Below are 21846 nucleotides of genomic sequence, written 5' to 3' on the forward strand. Positions count from 1 at the left end.
AAACAATAGTAGGATGTTTTCTGTGCTCAGAGCCTCCAACCTAACCTTATGCTTTATGGCTTTTCCATACACCGTATCCTTTGAATTAGCTATGGAAATGTTGTTCTTAGTCATTAACAAGTATAAATTATTTGGAGTGCACATAATGTGCTGTTGCATATGTGCTTTATGGCGACCCCAATACATTTATAAAACTGAGCATATATCATCATTTTATCATACCACAACTGTCAACTAAAAATGCAAAAACCACGCAAATACTTTACGCTTTCAACCACAGGACTTGGGACATCTACTCGTATATCTTAACAACGTCAGTACAATACAACTAATTTGTAACTTTTATAATAGTTATGAAGGCCCCATTACTTTGAAAGTTTCATAACGTAGTCTATACAGCCTACCAACTGAAGAACTGAGTCACCAATACTCATGATACTGTATTTACAATCACACCGCTACAGTATAGCTTGCTACAGTTTCACGGTTTCACACTATTATGATACTATAGTAGTCGTATGATATACTGTATAGCTAGCAGACATGTAGTAGGTAGACCTATAGACCTAGACCACTGGTTGCCCTACACTCCTAGATCTTTCCAGGTTAGTATACCAAGCTTACTTATCTGTAACGTAATTAGTTATAATGCTAAAATCTGTATTATCACTTACTGTGATGTATTACAAATCGTAACTGTGTATTGTATGTTTACTTGAGCAATGTTTTATAAAAACTTTTGAGCAGTTTTTTTTTTGTTTTTTTTTTTTTTGAAGGGGGGTTATGATTAGTGAGAGAATCTGATCCATCGAATCCGTTCCAAGTGAAACATTTATTTCACCCCCCCCCTTTTAAACCTAAAATATCAAAAATTTTAAGTTGGGTTAATTTATCTCCCCAATAAAAATTACCTCCTTTGGTCTCTAAGTAAAAAATAAATTACTACAACATGACAAGACTAAAAATAAACAAATTAACTTCATTTTCTCAATTTGTATGTAACAGTGTAACAACGCTGGAAATGTGCTAACAAAACTGGTTCAATCATCACTCCAAATAAGAAGCATATAGTCCAGTCAAAATATATAAATTAATGACCAAACCTCCAAAAAACCCGAAAGTTTTCAAACTAGTTTTGAAAATAACTACACTTTTTTAATTCCTAATGGTTATCGAGTTATAGAGCTTTAAAATATGGTGTTTTTTTCTCTAACTGTTTGGGTGCGAACAACGGTGCAAACTAAAGTACAGACAGTTTGAGAAAAAATGCCATATTTTAGCACCCTATCACTCGGTATCCATTAGGAATAAAATAAAAGTGTAGGCCTACATGTCCAAAACCTCATTATTTAGTAGCAACAATGACAATACGTTCATTGCGCTCTTATCACAATATGAGTGGATGGATTTCTGGGATTGACTCATATCACAAATCACATGACTAAATATGTGGACTGGAACCACAGGTCCCAATAGTTTTGTACTCCGATACCTGTAGAAACATTACCTTCCATCGGCAGATTGGATGGTACGTCAAAGATTTAAGATAGAAACTAATAAAATAATCAAAAGAAAATCCGACGATGTGTCAGTGGTTTAGATAAGAAATTCGAAATAGGAAACGCCGAATTTTAAAAACTCTGACAAGTCTGTATCGCATCTTCACATTTAATAGGAAAAATGTTTTCGATCACAGAATTTCAACAACTTGTCGCTAAAATAATGGTAGTTAGACCAGAAGTAACATAAAATACACAAATAACAATAAAACTTACGATATCATGTCCGGTACTTCCTCCATGAACCACTTCAGGCGCCATATACTCTATGGTGCCGCAGAAGGAATAAGCCCGCTGATCCTGAAACAGAAAATATGGTGTTTTTTTCTCTAACTGTTTGGGTGCGAACAACGGTGCAAACTAAAGTACAGACAGTTTGAGAAAAAATGCCATATTTTAGCACCCTATCACTCGGTATCCATTAGGAATAAAATAAAAGTGTAGGCCTACATATAATTTTTGTTGTAGGATTTAGGAAGCAAGGTAATCTCAAGTAGGGACAGCAGTAATTAAGGTGTGGATCAATACAGCCTGATTTAATGTGATACGTTGAGTGAGGTAGAGGTAGTGAGTCGTAATGTATCACTAAAATGACAGTTCAGGTTGAGTTACAGAGTTAGCAGCAACAAAAGTGTTAATCACCAAATCACCCTGTTCTGATGTGATATAAGAATTCTTTTTGATTAAATAGTAATAAACACAATAATAACTTTCCATAAATTGGATTATAGTAGTATGTCAACTAGTTGAGTAAAGAACAAAAGCGGAAAAGTGCAGTAGTCTTAGACTTGGGTCTTACTCAAGATGACTACAGAAAACCCAAACTTCCCTATACTTCACTTAAACTAATTAACACAAGTTGAGACTTATTTCACTCTCAATTGCACTGACAAAGCAGCTTGTTTGGCCGTTTTTTAGGGTGTGTTTACTTCTGTAATATTATGATTTAGAGGGTTTCTCATGTTTATGTTCATTTAGTGATATTAAAGATTAAGAATAAATCAACCATTACAACAAAATGTGATTTGCAAGGATAAATCAAACGTCATTAATCTGAGGTATTGATATACTGACCTATTTGTTAAACGGAGAAGTAAATTGGATTGATTGTTGTAACCAGCTCAAGCGGAGCTGAAGGTTTCATTGTAGGTTGTATTAGGAAATAATTAAAATAAATTGTTTCCTATTTTAGACTTGGAGAAAAATAAGAACTTTAAATGTAACTGTTTTAAGTTGAGGTAAAAACCAGATCTATTACACAGGTTATGTAAGCGTAGGACTGGTTTGTTAACCACACACATCTGCTTTCCAAGTTATGTCTGGCCTCCCAGGATCCTACATGTGGGTGACATCATGGACTAGGCTGTCAAGGACATCAACAGCCAACAGGACTTGTCCACTGCCCAGGATACTCCTCTCTAGGCTAAGTCAGATGCGATATGATTGATCCATTGATGAAATATTTCTAACAGTACCGGTAGTAAGTAAAATACAAATTATTTTGTGAAGTAGTAAGGGACCCCGCAACCCCTCCGGCCAGCTCTGTGTATCACATTACAAGACGGTGTATTGATTTACACCTAATCAGGAGGATAATGTTGAGGAATAAAAAAAAAGTAAATATAATAGGAATAATAAATAATAAATAGTAAAAAGTAATAAAATAAAAATGTGTGAGGAAGAAAATGAGTATACACTCAGGATATTTAAAGAAGGGAGAACAATATCTAGCCATTTGGTTGTTCAATGGATTTAAAAATCACCTGTAGTGGTTCAGATATTATTGCAGCGACAAGAAATATATCACCATCATATCTTTTGTGAAATACTGAAGCTTTTTTAATATCATCACTAGCACATATTTACACACCATGAAAACTGTCTAGCCTTTTACAAGCCTATATCCCTGATTATAACCAGAACCATTTGATTCTTTAGCAATACTTGAAGCACTCATAGTGTGATTTGCTCAAACACGCAGCATTAAAAATTACATTATTATTATTATTATGGACCTTTATTCCTACAATTATTTTCAAAAGGGCCATTGTAGTTTTGTATGGCAGCTGGTGTAACTGGACTGGGAGGTTGTGGATGTGACAGTTCATCCACCAAAAGTTGTCATTTATTACAACTTGGTGAAGTGGAGACGTGTGGTTAATGGACTTTATACCAGGGGTGCATCACAGTTTCATTAATCACGCTAGGCTGGTATTAAATGTTATGTTTTCAGATTAAGTAATAGCTTCTTTGTACAGAACTTTGTCTGACAATGTGACTCATAAATCTTGCAACCCAAGGCCGAAGGACGTCGATATGGTACTTCTTTATAATTAATTAGAGTTTATGAAATTTAGTAGGCTACTTCTGCACATGATATATTCTCATCATCTGCCTTGTGGCAAATTAAAGCTGATCAATCATACCGAGTTGCTTATACCTGCCAAGTCTTATCTAGCTAAGTATACTAGTGAAATGGTTATCAATATGTTCACTTACATCACCTCTTGCCACTCCAACATACATAATAATGAAACGTCACAACCCCCGATTCAAATTTTCATTTTTTCAGATAAAAACTTCTACTTACAGTAAATAGTATACGAGACAGTTAGTTGCATACTGGAGTTTTACTCTATTGCAATAATTTCTAATTCATTATATTTTAGTAGCTGCTTAATCCCTGTAAATTTTCTTAATTTGTTTAGGTTTAATTATGAAAAAACTGTTTTAGACTTTGATTATGCTTATTATCTTTCCAGCCCAATAGAAATAGTACTCTACCCTGAATTACCTACCAAAAGTACAGGCCATTTTTTTAAGAGACATGAGCTAAAAATGTCTGTGATTGGTTCCTTTCTTGAGAGTGAACCAATGAGAACACATAAAAGATAGATTGCTGTATATTGTGTTATACTAGCAATTAAAAAAATATAGCTTAATTTTGTTGAAAATGCCTGCCTTTTGTTATTTGTAATAGTCATACTACAGATGATATGAATGTTATTTACTATCAGCTGTCTGTTTTGTTGTCCAATATTGTTCCTTGTCATGAAAACATTAATGAGAAATACATTTGATTATTTTATAGTTTAAATTCGTTTTTCGCCGTAGTTTTACTTAGATAATCCCTAAACACCTCCACTTGGGAGAATAATTCAAGAGGTTATGGTCGCCAGCATCGTTTTATGTACATAACAGTGTTAGGAAATCTAGTCTACTACGTACACGGCAAGAACAATTTATTCTGACGTAATTTTCTGTCTTAAGAGTATTATTTCTTTGGTATATCTTTCGATCGAGTTCGTCCAGCTCTACAAATGGAATACGTGAAAGGTATAAAACCATTGAAAGGAGCAGAAGATTGGCCGACGTGGAAAGATCGAGTGTTGGACGTTCTAGAGTGGTTCGACGCGGTTGATATCGTCGAGGGAAAGAGAGAAAAGCCTACCCTCTCTGAGCCTCCAACTAAAGCCGAAAAGGAAGAACTTCAGAAATTCAACAAATCCACAACTCAGGCAAAAATAGTTATTTCTCAGTGCGTTAGTGATGATCTACATCAACGTATTTCCGGAAGATTATCAGCTAAGGAAGCGTGGGACATTTTGATCGAGCAGTTCGATAACAAAGCAGAAGATCAGTTGTTTCGTCAGTGTTTGGATTTCTTCAGTATGGAATGGGATGATACCGAGGATGCCCCGACCGTGCTTTCAAAATTGAAGAATCAAAACCGCGAATTTGCAGCTGGCCTCAAAACGCGTAACATCCAAACAGTCGAAGATTTTCTTGAGCTCCTGTTTGTGTCAAAAGTGTTACACATTTTGCCAAAGCGTTTTGAATCGTTCAAGTCTAGCTACTTACTTATGAAGGCAAACGAGAGCAAGAAACTTGAAGATGTTTCATCGGCATTGATCCTTCATGAGCGTAATGTTGCTCCTAAATCAAAAGCTGGTGACATTCTTAGTGCCACAAACAGCGGTGGTCAGAAGAATAGGAAACCAAAAGGTGACACTTCGTGCAAATACTGTTCGGGGAAAGGTCATTGGATTTGTCAGTGTTCTAAATGGAAAGCTGACGGCAAGCCTGCGTATCCAGCTCGAGCTAACGGCATTAGCACTAGTTCGAAAACGAGTAACACTGATGAGAAGAGAACGAAGGGCTCGCAAGTCAACGTGACCGACAACCGAAGTGCGCTGATTTCCATCAGCAGTGACATGAATATCGTGACCACGAACGACCAGTGGTGGATCGACAATGGCGCTACGCGGCACATTACGTCAAATCTGAGTTGGTTCACGGAGTACAAACCTTTTCCTGCAAACTCGAACGCAACAGTAAAGGTGGCGGGAAAGGAAGTTATAAAAGCTCTTGGCAGTGGAGTCGTTGAAGTAGCGAACTATGAAAATGGAAAACTGGAAACGTTCACACTCAACGATGTCTGGTATGTTCCTGACGTTTCTCGGAACTTAGTGTCCATTCTCGCAGCTCATGATCGAAACCCTAATAGCAGGTTTGAATCGACTAATACCGAGTGTCGGTTCACTATTAACGAACAAACTGTATTCAAAGGTACTCGAAACTGTGGTGGAACTTTGTATCGTGCCTCATTTCACACAGTTCAACCATCTGAGGTTTGCGCTAATGCAGTAGAAGACAATCGAATTCTGCAGTTATATCATGAGCGCTGGGGTCACATGGATAAACGTTACGTCCGTTCAAAGCTCGAATCCGAAATGGGTATCAAAGTGCCAGCCAACTACGAGATCTGCGAACCGTGTCAGTTCGGAAAGGCACACCGTCTACCATTTGGAACACGAGAACGCCCCTCAGCCCCCGGTGAGTTGTTATCCGGTGATGTTTGCGGCCCGTTTGACCCATCCTTCGGAGGTCGCCGATACTTGATCGTGATAAAAGACCACTTTTCAAGGTACCGATACTGTTTTGTCGCAAGGGAAAAATCTGCTGTGAAGGAAGCGTTGCGTGAAGTGTTGTCTAAAGCACGCACAATTGGTCATCACGTCAAAGAGTTTCTCAGTGACAACGGTGGTGAGTTTGACAACGCTGAAGTTCGTCAAATCCTCAGAGAATATGGTGTTAACCAACGTCTGACAGCGCCGTATACACCCGAGCAAAATGGTGCTGTAGAGAGAGAGAACAGAACAATCGTGGAAATGGCCCGTACCTTCAAGTATGCCAATCCAAATGTGACATTTCCTGCAGCGATCTGGGCTGAACTTGTCATCACTGCTGGCTACGTTTTGAATCGTGTGGGAAAGTCAGCAGTTGCCAACAAATCACCTTTTGAGCTCTGGTTTGGTCAAAAGCCGAGGATCAAACATCTGCGAGTGGTCAGCTCAAAGTGCTACGTCCATGTTCCTGTGCAGAAGAGGCGGAAAATGGACAAGAAAGCTGTGGTTGGTTACCTGGTTGGATACGATGCCGATGAACGATATCGAATCTACGTCCCAGAGAGAAGAGATATCGTAGTTTCTCGTGACGTCGTTTTTCACGAAATCGTCGGAGACTGTGACAAGAAAGTTGAGTGGCCTATCAAGATTGATAAAACCAATGACATCGAAGAAGACTGGCAAGAAGTTGAAGAGCCTAGTTTTCCAGTGAAGGGTAATAATGCGCCTATACCGACTGAAGACCCGTCAAGTAGCAGTGATAGTGAAGATGGAGAGTTATCCAACGATCCTGCAACTCGGCACTCGACTCGGGAAAGAAGGCAACCCGAGTGGCTAACCGATTACGTCTCGTCTAGCTTTGCCGAAGTTCTTCTTGTTGACGATGAACCTAAGTCGTACACTGAAGCCATCAGTTCAGAAGATAGTGCTGAATGGAAAACAGCAATGGACAAAGAAATGGCGTCCATGCATAAACACGGTGCATGGGAATTGACCGAACTCCCTCCGGGAAAGAAGACTATCAACAACAAGTGGGTCTACCGAATAAAGCGCAATCCTGATGGAAGTGTTGACAAATATCGAGCGAGATTGGTCATCAAAGGATGTGCGCAAAGACCTGGTATTGATTATGCCGAAACCTTCAGCCCGGTTGCTCGTCTGGAGGTCGTTCGATCAATATTGTCCATCGCAGCTGTTGAGAAGATGGTTCTACGACAGTTTGACGTCTCAACTGCGTTCTTGTACGGAGACGTTGAAGAAGAGATTTTTATGAAGCAGCCTGAAGGATATTCAGATGGGACAAATCGTGTTTGTTGTCTAAAACGCAGCTTATACGGCCTGAAACAGGCACCTCGATGCTGGAATAAACGGTTTGACGACTTCATGAAAGGCTTAGGATTTCGACAGAGCCGTGAAGATCCATGCGTCTACATTTGTCCTACCCCTGCTGGAAAAATCATTGTTGCACTCTATGTTGATGACGGATTAGTCACAGCGACTAGTCAGACTGAAATGAAACGAACCCTATACCTCAACCAAGACTTCAAGTCCTGCAAGAAAATCTTGTACTCTCGGAGTGACTATGCAAATAAGGGAAAGTGTTGAAAATGCCTGCCTTTCGTTATTTGTAATAGTCATACTACAGATGATATGAATGTTATTTACTATCAGCTGTCTGTTTTGTTGTCCAATATTGTTCCTTGTCATGAAAACATTAATGAGAAATACATTTGATTATTTTATAGTTTAAATTCGTTTTTCGCCGTAGTTTTACTTAGATAATCCCTAAACACCTCCACTTGGGAGAATAATTCAAGAAATTTTATCAAGCTGAGCTTATCAAGCAATATTGTATTCCACTATGTTAATGAACCAACTATTGTTACTGATGAATTATGTGGAATATTTATTTGTGCATTTGAAAAGTGATTGATATAAAGTATAAAAGCTTTGAATGCTGTAGTTTTCCAGCACCATGGTTTTCGATTATACCTGATTTATGATTTATTTTTTACTAACCCTTTGAGCTCCAACATTCAAAATGTTTGATGCAAGAATGGCATGACCAGACTTCCAGTACAACATCTATGCGAGTAACGGTAGTGACTCGCTAGACTCCCTCTAGCAAAACGTGAGTGCCGATGGAGACCTATGGGGGTGCGTGCGTTTGAAGAGACTTGACCTGGTCTCCATCAGCACTCCCGTTTTGCTAACACTGTAGTAGCTATAAATGTTCCAGTGCTCACAATTGTCGCAGAAAAATACAGGTCACTAAACCAATTTATTGAGGCTCTTTGATAAAAGCACACGCCCCACTACACCACTGGCGAGTAACTCAAGAAAAATAGCTGAAATTTGTACTTGACATGAGCTGCCAGCTGGGAGTCAAGTTGACTAGTGTTCTAAGTATGGTCAGTAGCCGAGTGGTCCAAGACGTCTCTCCTTTAGATAGATTGAGGGTTTGAACTCTGTCTCATGCGGAGTCCACCTGTTTGGGGGGGACCAGCTCCTACAAGGTGAAAGTTGGCAGAATGGGTGAATTCTCTCAGAGCTGCACCGCAAATCTGGCATTTTACTAATTTTCTTATCCTTACTGTGAATACGAGGATCTTTTGTGTACACAATAAAGACATTTCCTAAAAACCAGAAAACGGGTTATGACAAACTTAAGCCTCTGACCGGGGAGAAAGAACATGCGGACGAGCCTATACTTCTAGTCTGGACCTGGTTTGGATGGCTATAGGCCTTATGTACGTGTTCACATCATTGCAGTCCAGACTGGTTTTGCCCCGATGTAAATCAGTAGTTTTGTTAGTTGGTGACTTTCAGTATGGTCAAAATGTTGGCTGTTTAGGCAATAGTTGGTTCTCCAGTTCTCTATTTGACTAAACAAATTGTTTGTACAACATGGAGGAGGAGATTATTATCGATCACTTAATTAGTTTGGTAAAATATTATTGTTTTTGTAAGGAGGCCAGTGATGCGAGACAATATTCCCGTCGCAGAAAACCTGTATTCTAAAATGTTTTTTCTTTGAAGTCAAAATGTGTCTGTGACTTTGTCTTTGCTTTCTGCCATGTTGAGGCCTTGACTTCTTCCTGGATTGAAAAACATAGTTTTACTCTTCTCTAGAGATAAGTAGAGGATAATAAATAAATAAATTGGCTGGATAGCTGAGTGGTTATACAATGCTCGCCTAACAATCAAAAGGTTGCCGTTTCCATGCTGAGAAATTTCAGTGGCTTTTTGATGGTTTGGAACTGGACCCAGCTGTTCCTTATCATTGGGATTTAAGCCTCGTTTACACAACACCCTGAAATCATATTGTGTAAACGCGTGCTCCTGGTCACAATTTGGCTGGCGACCGGGAAGGGGGGTTGGGATGGATTTTCATCGGATTTAGGGAGGAAGGGTGGAGATAGCACACTTACTCTGGGAACGGATGTGAATTCCGAAACTCTACATCAGACAAATCTCTCAGTCCAACCTTGATATAAGTGTCTGAGGTGCCTTTACAGTTTTTTTTTTCGTGTTTTGGAGATGACGGAATCTACTCCGCAGAAGGAACAAACGTTTTGACCGAAATGATAGAAGTGTACAAATCTTACAAGCTTTTGTTTTGCACTTCTCAAGCTTTATATTTACACTTGAAAAAACAACATGCATTTAGACATGCACAATATGCACTTCAAAAAAACAACTTTTTTAAATCTAAAAATGGCGTTATTCAACGAAGGAAAGCAACGCACTCAGCTCAGATCGGGCGTAGAGAACGGGTTGTGTAAATACAACGCTTTGTCGACCAGGTGACAGGGCAGTCGGGACCAGGTACAGCAACGGGAGGTCGGGAATGGGTCGTGTAAACGGGGCTTTAAAAATAAATGATCCTGACTGATAAAACAGCTGATCTCTGTCAGTAACAAAGCTACACAGATCATCTCACAACATTCTACAACACTCATCCAATACTCATTTGGGTTAAAATACGTACCTAGGTGGTGTCCCCATCTTAAATGATAAAAATAAATTTAAAAATGATAATTAGAAGCTTGAAGCCTCTTTAAAGCTTTCCACAATTCATATCCAATAGAGTGCTTTTACACTAGATATAAAATCACTCATTTTAAACAAATCTAGTTGCGTCACCATTTCAGTTGGTGATAAAACATTTAGAGTGAGCCAAAACATGAGCTAACACAGGACCATAATACTTCGTTGTCTGTTCCTCAATTTTATAATTGACCCTGTAAATGGCTCGATATACTTTTGTTGAACATTCTCTCTCAAGACTGTTGGATCTCAATACATTACATTTAATACTTTAGAGTACATTCTCATAAATTTAGGAATTTTTGGAAAAGGAAGAGATTTCAAAAGCTTAGCTCAGAAAATTTGAGCCCATTGGCTAATAGATACCTCCAAAAAAATTGCAAAACATAACACTCATATGTTGTCCTTACTTCTTCAGAGAATAAAATAATGTAAAATGTCAGAGCTAAAGCAGGGTTTTCCTAGGCGCAAAAGCGAAGCAGGGAGAGCAGACTCCTCTTGTCTTAGGTAATTTAATGTTACTGTTTTCCTAGAAGCGGAGCAGAATGCCATGTTAATCGCTTTTCCGCCCTCCACGCTCCTCTTCCGCATCTAGGAAAACCCAGCTTTAGAATTAGAGAAAGTATAAATGTGTCTACAGTATATCAACTGTCTCAGAATGTTCTATTGTGGTGTTGCAGGTGTCTGCTTGTATGATGGGCAATGATAATGGATAATGAACAACCCCACCAGGAGTTGGTGAAATGTGTGGTGGTGGGAGACACAGCGGTGGGCAAGACTCGGCTGATCTGCGCTCGTGCCTGCAACAAGCAGCTGTCTCTATCTCAACTGCTGACCACGCACGTACCTACGGTCTGGGCCATCGACCAGTACCGCATCTACAAAGATGTGAGTACCGGTACCAGCACCGTCAAGTAACCATTTGTAGCCACTTGTAGTAAAACACCATTATTGATTTAATCCTTCAGGGTTTGAACTGTAAAAAACTTATCTTTACTGTGAACAGATTTTAAACTGTACCAAAGTGAAAATACAATCACTGTGAAATTTACAGCGTTTTTTATATCACGCCAACTACTCTCGAGTCAAAAGTTCTTACTGATAAAATTACATTTTGAGACATTAGCTCGCTCTGTGAGATGCTGTTGCTGGCTTTTATTGAATGGAATGGCTATGTAGGTGCATAGTGGAGGTTACCTCTGCACTTGGAGTAAAAATTATTAAAATCTATGTTTTCCGCAATCTGTCTTGAATGTACCCAGCTTCTTTGAAGAAGCACATCAAGTTCAATTTCAGGCAGTTATCGGAAGAGACTGGAGTTGATTTTTGTCAAGGTGTGGAGGTAGTATCCGCCCAATATTGTGACTCTAAGTATAAGTGCAGATTAAACCCCCGGAAGTAACGTAATACTATATTACGTTACTAGTCCGGAAAATAGGTGTTCACCGGTCGAGTATGGTTGTCCCCGCGCGATTGGAAGTTGAGTGCAGGATTACTATACAAGTACGGTAAACATATTTTGGAAGAGTTACGTAAAATATTTTTCACCATACAACTCTTATAAAAAGAAAACTACAAATCCGTCATATATTCCTACCGACTAAAGGACTTAACAATCACTCACTACTCGCAGAGAGGTTCTGTTTTTGTTTATTTATTTCTTGACTTGTTGCCAATTATAATCAGCTGGTGCCAGGTAAAAAATCATTACAGTACAGTAGCAAGTAATGAAACTGTAATGAAACATTTGATTAAGCAGGTGGCAAACAGCTGTTTCCCGTACTAATTTCATGCGTAGAAAGTCTATTAAAACAGTTTAGTGTGGCAAAAAAAAATTTAATTCAACATTATTTTAATATTGCATACAAATTATAAAGTACCAGTATTTGCTAAACATTATTTTTTTTATGCGAGCTAAGTGTCTTAAAACAATATATTTGTTTAGAAACTTCTATAAATTATAAGATTTATCCAACAAGAGTGTAGAACGTAACTTATTTTTAATATTTATTATTTATATTTTTATTCATTATTGAATTTATAATTTAAACTTTGCATATTTCAAACAATTCCCGCCAAACGTTAAAGTTCTATTTTTGCTTTGCTTTATTATGTACTACTTTTTTTTATTTTTCAAGACCAAATATTTTTTTTATCAGTTAATATTCTTGTAATCCAATTACAGTATCGTGTTAACATGGAATTTATTTAAAAATAAATGTTCATCCAATCTCTTACTATACATTCTCGGTACAAAAAACCTCACTAACTCGACAATTTGTGGACCTAGAGGTTATCAAGTTATACAGAACATTGAAATTTGTAATAGGTTTTAATAAATAAATACATAAAGATTTTTTTTTATAAACCCATTAGGGCTACTTACATTATATTTTACATATTGAGTAAAAAATCTTGAAAGACAAATATTTGAGGGTTAAAACTAAATATTCTGAAAAAATTGCTTTTTTGTGAGCCCTGTCAGCTGTTGACTGTCAAGTTAGTGAGGTTTTACTGTACTTAAATCTTCTTATACAACTAATAAGAACAGAATTTTCAACTTCCTCTTCTCACCCATTAGATTTTAAATTGTTTCAATAAACGTTCAGACAAAAACAATAGTTTGGTAAACATTCATCTGGCAAAGTAATTCATAAAATACTGCTAGTTCAAGGTCCTAAGTAATAAGTAGGAACTTAGCATTATTATTTCCCTATGTTGTTTGAAATCCATTTTTATATACATCAAAATAAATATTCATCAGCAATTTAGCATCAGCTGCATTCGAGTATAGTAGTAGGTGGGTTTTGTTTATTGGGTTGCAAAAACACAGACTTGGTATTTTTCAATACATATTTTACCTCTGATCGTTTTTTAAAGAAGCTGTTTCAGTTCAGTTCTTAGAATAGAAAAGTTTCACATAACAACACGGGTAACTGACGAATGAGGTTCAAGGATTGAGAGAGCAGAAGTAAAATTGTAATGATTCGAACTTCAACTAATCAGCTGTTCAGGCCAATTAAATTGTTGAGTGGTGCAATTAGTGTTTAGCACAATGTTTCATTGCATCACTGTCAGTGGCAATAAACAATACCCCCGCCGCAGCAAACCTGCAGACTAAGCGAATTTCCATTTGCCTGATTTGATTTTCAATTAAATCTATTCAAATAACATGAGGTTTAACGAGTACCTAGGTTTGCTGCCTACAGGGAGGGTAATAAAGTGTGTTTTTAGTAAAATATAGCTTTGTATAAAATAAATAGATTTGCCAGGTTTGATCCAAATATATCCATAAACAAGCAAACTACAACAGTTTACTTATTCTCCATAAGAATAACATGGGAATTTTAAATTTACAATTTTCTCCGTAACCAATAATCATACAGAAACACTTCAATATACTAAATTATTTGTTTTTTTGAGCTCTTCAAAATTATCTAGAGAAAATTTCGAAAATTTTAAGTTTTGGGGGGCAAAAACGAGGAAAACCAATTTTTACCCCATAAATCCCCCCATAAAACCCCGTTCCCATGGGCCAATCATGCTGGTTCGCGAACTCGTTCGAATAAACGTAAGTTTACACGTTTGTACCAAATTTCATCAAAATCGGATCATTTTTGCTCGAGTTATCGTGCTGACGGACACATATATATATATATGAATTTGAACGGATGGTGTTTTTGGCTTCTAGGGACATCAAAATGAAAAAGTAAATCGGTCCCGGGTCCAAGTCTTACCATGAGACCTACGGTAATAGCTTATTCCCTATATGGGAAATTCGCTAAAAACATAACCTCTCTTAGAAGTTATGAGTAGTGATTTTTAGTAATTAAAACACTGTCGTTGTCGTAGGTAAAGTAATGTACTCAACTCGCGTAAATAGTATTAACGACACTCGTAGAAGTTTTTAAGGCACCAACCAAGGTTCTTACCTTAAATTTTCTACTCGTGTCGCTAACACTATCTTTCTTTACGCAATCCTTGTGTAAACTACTATTATTGTTCAATACGTATTCACATAGATTTGTAACATACTGCAGAAGTAGTAAACTAAAGTTGTTTTCATTAATCCTGCCAGTTCAATTTCAAAACAAGTTGATTAATTACTAAGTAAACTGAGGTTCAGAAGTAAGAAAATCTTACTTTAGCTTGTTTACTGATAATAGTTTAATAACGATGCAACATTTTTCTAATAATTACTCTGTTAACAAAGTTCTAAGCATATTTTCTCCCTTGATAATTGGCAAGTTGTGAAATGGTTGTGAATTAATCAATTTTGTTGAAAACTTTTATAAACTGTATTATTTATAAATCCCAAGTCACAGCTTATTCTGCTTTTAGTTCTGGCAGTATCCCAACAACAAATGTATTTGCTCTTTGTGTGCTATCAACATATACTTATCAATTTGTCATGTCTCAGTCACACTAGTTTCATTACTGTTTATCATAATGCAAAGTGTTCTCAAGAATTGTGACACGTTCATGGCTACAGTGGATTAATGTAAGAAGATAAAAATTTAACAATTCATAAGATAATATTAATTTTCAAATAGTTAAAAGACAAGCAAGAAAACCAAATAGCAAATCTTTTAAATAGTAAAAAGACAAGGTAACACCAATTTAATAGCAAATCTTTTTAACTTTCAGGTTTTAGAAAGATCATGGGAAGTAGTCGACGGTGTAAATGTCTCTCTAAGACTATGGGACACTTTCGGAGACCACGAAAAAGACCGGCGATTCGCATATGGAAGGTAGGTTTTATTTTAATCACATATAACCATTGACTATAACTCACGCCCATGACCACTCTGAGAACTGGTTACTAAAACAAAATAAAAACACTCCAAAAACACCTTATAATTTAAATTTGATAATACCATTTAGTATTTGTTATTAGTTTGTCTTATATTATAATATTTTATAATTTTAGAAAAATCTTGTGAATCAGCCATATAAATTATAATCAGTTCTGAGTAATCAAACAGGAAATTGATAAGACAGTCTCATAGTTCTGCAGAGATCTTGTCACAAATTCACATAACTAAAGGAGGAATACTGATATGTTGTTATGTGATAATGACCATTACAAGTCGTAATATGCTAACACATGCTAAACCCTGTCATTAGCAACTCTTGTACAGTACTTGAGTGGCTGCTAACTAACTCTCATACTCAACATGTCCCAATTGTTCTGCAACACTTTTGGATTCAATGTACTCTGTTCTGGTAGTGGTACTTGTCAATGTATAAGAAAAATGTATCCTTATTGTTGGAAGCTTAGCACATCAAAATTTTGCTGTTCATTGACCAAAGGTTCTGAGAAGTAAATTTCTCACTTATATGATTCAAATGACAACACATCAGACTATCAGAGATTTTTCTACTTTTTACAGAATAAAAAAAACTGCTATGTACATTAAAAATTGTTTTAAACAATTTTGAAACATTTGAGTCTCTGCAAGAAAGGGGGAAAAATACTAAAAATAAGCATAACAAAATTCAATCAAATATTATTCATGTGGCTCAAAGAGTTAGTAAGAGTAAGCACTTATTAACTAAAGACTTATTGCACACATCCATTCTAGGTTTTTAGATAATCATCCCAACAAACTGAGCAAGGTCGCAAAATGCAGAAGTTGACCTGCTAATAATAATAATAATACATACATACATACATACATACATACATACATACATACATACATACATACATACATACATACATACAGTATAGTATTGATTATCTCCTCTTGGCCTACCATGAAATAAATTATGTTATCTTTTTGTTCAGCATGTTGGTGGGTTCAGATGCTTCAGATTCTTATCACTGTACTCTTATTAGCTTTTCCTCTTGGCTTTATGTTTTGGTAATAGTTTAAAAATTCACAGCTTTTGCAATGATATATATGCTTATTCCATTTGCTAATTGTATTTTTATGTTAATGTTAGTACTCACTATTGTTTCCTCTGTTGTACAGGTCAGATGTAGTTCTGCTATGTTTCTCTCTGACGAGTCACAATTCCCTCCGCAACTGCAAGGCCATGTGGTATCCCGAAATTCGTCGCTTTTGTCCCCAAACACCTGTCCTCCTAGTTGGTTGCAAAAACGACCTTCGATACATGTACCGCGATGAGGCCTACCTTAGTTACTTCAGAGATCGCAGTCCTTTTCTGAGGTCTGTATTTAGTTTGGAACAGATTTTGTAAAAAATGACTTAAAAAATATTTGTGTGACTAAAACGTTGGTGTTTTTCGAATAAGATAGAATTGTATATAAATACAACTAGAAATAATTGAAGTGTACGATTACCATTGCAATGGGAATACTTTGTCCCAGAGTCCTCATGGATGGCCCCTGCCAAGTAACAGTAATCTATTCTTGCAAATTGTTTTAAATTTCTTTAGAGAGGTTACAAAAATTAGTCTACATAGGCCTACTAATAAATTTATCCAAAAGTTATACTTCTAAAGAGAATCCTCATTGTTAGAACACAATCTCCCGATCTCCAACTATATCTTTTCAAACTATAATGGATCTTTTAAATGTATGAAATTTATGGTAACTTACCGGTACTGTAAGATATGAATATGCAAATTGATATTTAATTTTTGGTGCAGAAAGTAATGAACAAAACCCCATAAATAATGCCAACAAGATTATAAATCAGTCTTGCATAAGTAATAGTTTTGATGTTGATATCAGTATATTGGATGTTTGGATTTTCAGGGCAATCCGCAAGTCAGATTTAGTGATGCCAGACCAGGCGCGCAGCATTGCTCGAGAACTTGGAGTCTACTATTACGAGACTAGTGTGCTGACATATTACGGAGTCAATGAAGTGTTTGAGAATGCGATACGAGCTGCCCTAATTGCCAGACGCCAGCAACGCTTCTGGATGACCAATCTCAAGAAAGTACAACGCCCTCTCCTACAGGTCTTATACTTATATATGTTGTGGACAGCTCTTGTATATGATGTATAAATAATGTATAAAAATATGATGCAATTGAATTTCTTATTAATGAATGACGGTTCTTTTCTTAAATAACAGCTGGTCCTTTTCTAAGTAACAATTTATTAAGTTTTCAGAATCTGACCCATTTACTTTTAATTTATTTTTAGGTTAAGTAGGTACATCTAGTTTTACATTCAACATATTGTATTCAAGTGACTTCAGGGCTCTCCAACCTTTTTTCCCCTAGGGCCACATTGTACATTTTTGTAGGGAAGGTTGGCTGGACATATTTGAAAAAAAATTGGAATGCCAGTTGTCAACTTTAGTATTTTGGGCTACTGAAACAGCAGAAAATTAGCAGTTTTTCAAATAAGGTTTCAAAGGTTATATTTTTGTGTATGTTATGTGTATTTTTTACGATGTAGTTTTTGAACTTCAATCATTCATTTGTGAAAAAAAAATAAAATCTAAGTGTAAGTGCACACATTTTTGTTTGATTGTTTCTAATATTCCGTTATGACTAGAAACCTAAGCAGTCTTAAAAGGCAAGTTTGAAAATATGAACAAATCGATAATTCGAAATCCCATCGTTATGGACAAGCTGTAACCAATATTTTATTGAAAAGTGACTCACAGATTGTGCTTCAGTCTAAAATTCTATTTCCTCCATTATTTTTTATTACTGTAATGGGCCGTCGCGTGGTTTATTGGTGCCAGGAGTAGATTGTTGTCACCCCCCCCCCCCCAAACACACAATGGCAATGCTCAAGCAGCAAGTTTCGTTGCTGTCTGAGATATTATGTGTAGCGGAGACATCAACATCGTCCTCCACAATCACAAAAAACATTCATCATTTTCTTTCATGATCGAGCCAAAATCCTAAATAAATCCGTCGGACATTGAAATATAGTCGTAGTCCTCCACGATTGCAACAATATCAAGATTATCTCGTCTTGATCGCAGCAAAATCCTGAATACCTCCTGCGGTTACGAAAATATAATCATCATCCCCACGGTCTTGGAAACATGATAATGGAAATGTTGTCGATCTAATATAATTTTTTTCTTAAAATATTTGTACTACTTTTTCCGTGGCACCTGAGGCGCCCCCCACCCCTTGCAACGGCCCTAAATGTAACATAAAAGATTGTTGTCATTAATGTCAATTCTCGTTTACCCTCTTAACAAGACAGCTAATGTTTGTTTGTTTGTGTTGGCCAGGCTCCCTACTGCCCACCCAAGCCAAGGCCGCCGGAGGTCCATGTGTCAGCGTCCACATACGAGGATAGCCTGCACTGGTTGTTCCACACCCAGGCACATGCTGATGTGATCTTCGTGGCCGGGGCCGTTGGTTTCTCCGCTCACCGCTTTGTGCTGGCTGCCGCCTCTCCAGCCCTGCATCGTCTGCTATGTACTGACCTTACAGGGGAACTCAACACTCGCAGTGCTAGCGAGTCCAGCATGGTCAGTGTACGTTGTCAAACTGTGTTGAAAAAATATATATATTTATATATTTAATGGACAGGTCAGTGGAACTTTATATGAAAGTAATTCAAGTGCAGTTAAAGGAAAAGCGATCTAAAACCCCCAAAATGTTTGTGGATATTTCCTTGTGATGAATGACTTGGTTGGGTCGTAGTGTGTTTCTTTATGTCCTTGCTAGTCGGTTTCTTGGAACGTATATGTCAAACTTACGTGTCAATACCCTTTTTGTATAGTAAAATGGCCAGCATTTCGTCAAATTTACATATTGATACCCTTAGGGTCACACTGTATGCCGATACCTTACTGGGTGCAATTCCTATGTACATTAACTTTACGTATTGATACCATTAGCGTCATACTATATGACGATACCTTTCTAGGTGCTTTCTATGTGCTTAAATGTAAATAGGGGTAGCGGATTTTTATCCCCCTGGAATTTTACCCCCTGGGCAAACGTGACGTCACAAACCAGGGGGTAAAATTCCGGCCGCGAACTTTTGAGTTTTGCGACATCAGCTCGATGGATTAAACGGGGAATTAAACATATATTTTCACGGTTGTGAATTTAATCAGAACACATCAAATTATAAAAACCTAGAATGTACGGCCCGGATTTTTACCCCCAGAATTTTATCCCCCAGATTTTTACCCCCGGAATTTTACCCTCCGGATTTTTACCCCTGGATTTTTACCCCCGGAATTTCACCCCCTGGCCCATCTTCATTTAGTTTTAAATTAATAGTAAACATTTTATTATTAAGTAGCGTATCTTAATTTATTTGTAACATTAATCAATCAAAGAAGTTTTTAATTTTAATTTTGAGATTTGAGTATCAGGATTCGATCTTTGAAGCCAACTGTTGGTTAATATGATCAAAATGAAACAGCGAATTATGTTTACTTAGTTGAGGTTACAAAATAAATAAATAAAGATAGGCTACTAAATAATGAAATGTTTACAATTAATTAAAAACAGAAATAAGAAAATCAATCATTCAATTTCTAAAATTGACCAGGGGTAAAATTCGGGCGGGGGGGGGTAAAAATCCGGGGGTAAAAATCCATCTTCAGTCGTCTAAACGCTAGTTATATGGACAGGGGGTAAAATTCCGGTTTTTATCGCTAATGTAATTAATTACGCTCTGACTATTTTCATTAGACTTCGAAATCCGCGGGGGTAAAATTCCGGCCGCGAACAAACTTTTGGCCACTCAGGTTACTACGTCATAGTGACGTCAGCTTTGCCCAGGGGGTAAAATTCCATGGGGATAAAAGTCCAGCGATCCTGTAAATAGTGTAAACAGCCCTAAAATTAAAGCATTTTGAAAAAAAAGTTTGTTGAGGTTCACAGTTCATTTTTAAAGGCCAAAGAAAATATTTAAACTTAACAAATTATGTGTGGCATAGTTATAAAAGTTTTTTTTTCTATGGTTGAATTTCAATTCAAGTGTTTCTAACAGAGTTTAACTGAAGATTCATCTATTTAAAGGTATCAACATTTGGGGAAGCAACATCAGGTGACTTCAATGATGACACAGAGTATCTGATTCGAGTTGAGAAACCTGTAAGGTTAGTTTTCTTTTCTAAATGAAATTTTCTTTATCCTAGTTTTAAAACTGATAATAGTAATTTTTTCAACACAATTATTAAAAGTTCTCTAAACCTTAACTTTCAACATAAAAACTCGTAAGCACATCGCACACTATAGAGCGACATGCCGCGCCGCTGTTTTCAAACTTCTGCTGGTAGTAAGCACACTACAGGCACCGCTGATGCCGCCACGCCTACCTTCACCTACCTTATCATCACACACTCAGTTGTTGATTGACAAAGACTAGAGTGCAGCGTGTCTTGGTCAATATGAGAAGCAGTTCAGAAGAATTTTTTTTATTTGGTTTGCTGGAATCTAAAGAGGAAGAGAAACGGCAGAAAAACGCTTAACTGGAAATCAGTTGCCTTGCTGGAGGGACCAATCTTCCTTATGCGGCACTGATTGCTAACTGTAGGTTTAATACATACTATATTTTAAGTTTCAAATTCCATAACATATTCTGTACATTTGTTTATGGTGGTACATCATGTACACTGCCTAAGGACCTCCGTGCTGTCAACCGAGAGTTTGATATTTCTGTGTACAGAGTGTGGGACCAACTGAAGCGCAGATCCAGCTGCCAGGTGCTGACCACGTCCAGCAACAGTGGCAATGCCAACAAGAAGGTGTGTGGCAGTCGGGAACTCAACCATCCTGCCTTCGCTGCCATCCGTGTACAGCAGTGTGAAGTGATGGACCAGCAAGGAGGAGTGTCAAGTTGTGTTCAGACTGTGGTGACTCTGACCAAGTTGGTAACTCCACACGCCATCCAGCAATGTCTACAGTTCCTTTACACTGGCACCCTTGACAATAGATACTCTCAGCTACAGGTAATTCTTCTGTTTTATTACTTTAATTTAATATTTGAAAGAGAATTAATCATGCAGTATCTGTAGTTAGTGATGTTTCGGTTTCTGTTAGTAATTCTCATTTTTTTTAATTTGGTAGCAAGAGCCTACATTAACATGTTACATGATTACATGTTACTGTTGGAAATACAGTACCATTATTATTTGCTTAGTCCCAATTGTTACCCGAAATGGTGTTGAAAAGAATGTATAGTATATGAAACGAAGTAGGGTACTAAACATAGTTCCGATAAAAAGGCTTAACTGTTAGTGTACGATATACTTAATAAATAATACGAACTATTGATATGTACTGTATACAACTTAATCTTTAAAAAATTCGGTACAGTTCACCTTTTTACTGTACCGGCTCACCCCTTGCTATGCTGGATACCTTCCACGCACAGATCTTGTGGACGGGCAAATGAAAAGTTAAAAGAGGCCGCCAAC

General features: G+C 37.1%; 1 protein-coding gene across 4 annotated transcripts in view; it reads left to right on the plus strand.

Annotated features, from left to right (window-relative positions):
- Positions 1-572: 572 nt before the first annotated feature.
- The window catches only part of LOC129005288 (rho-related BTB domain-containing protein 1-like), a 36283-nt gene continuing 15009 nt past the window's right edge, over positions 573-21846 (plus strand). Inside the window, exons 1-8 of one of the 4 annotated variants that reach the window (XM_054434134.1) lie at positions 573-605; positions 11197-11404; positions 15164-15267; positions 16495-16692; positions 17244-17451; positions 18694-18942; positions 20447-20526; positions 21096-21378. In XM_054434134.1, the coding sequence (XP_054290109.1) occupies positions 11219-11404; positions 15164-15267; positions 16495-16692; positions 17244-17451; positions 18694-18942; positions 20447-20526; positions 21096-21378 (1308 nt within the window). In that variant the 5' untranslated portion in view covers positions 573-605; positions 11197-11218. The remainder of the gene's footprint in view (positions 606-11196; positions 11405-15163; positions 15268-16494; positions 16693-17243; positions 17452-18693; positions 18943-20446; positions 20527-21095; positions 21379-21846) is intronic. The other 3 variants (XM_054434135.1, XM_054434136.1, XM_054434137.1) reach the window with 3 other exon arrangements.

The sequence above is a fragment of the Macrosteles quadrilineatus genome, unplaced genomic scaffold (assembly GCF_028750875.1).
Source record: "Macrosteles quadrilineatus isolate MER2022 unplaced genomic scaffold, UCM_ALF_1.0 Scaffold_19__1_contigs__length_3004403, whole genome shotgun sequence".
Classification (NCBI taxonomy): Eukaryota; Metazoa; Arthropoda; class Insecta; order Hemiptera; family Cicadellidae; genus Macrosteles; species Macrosteles quadrilineatus.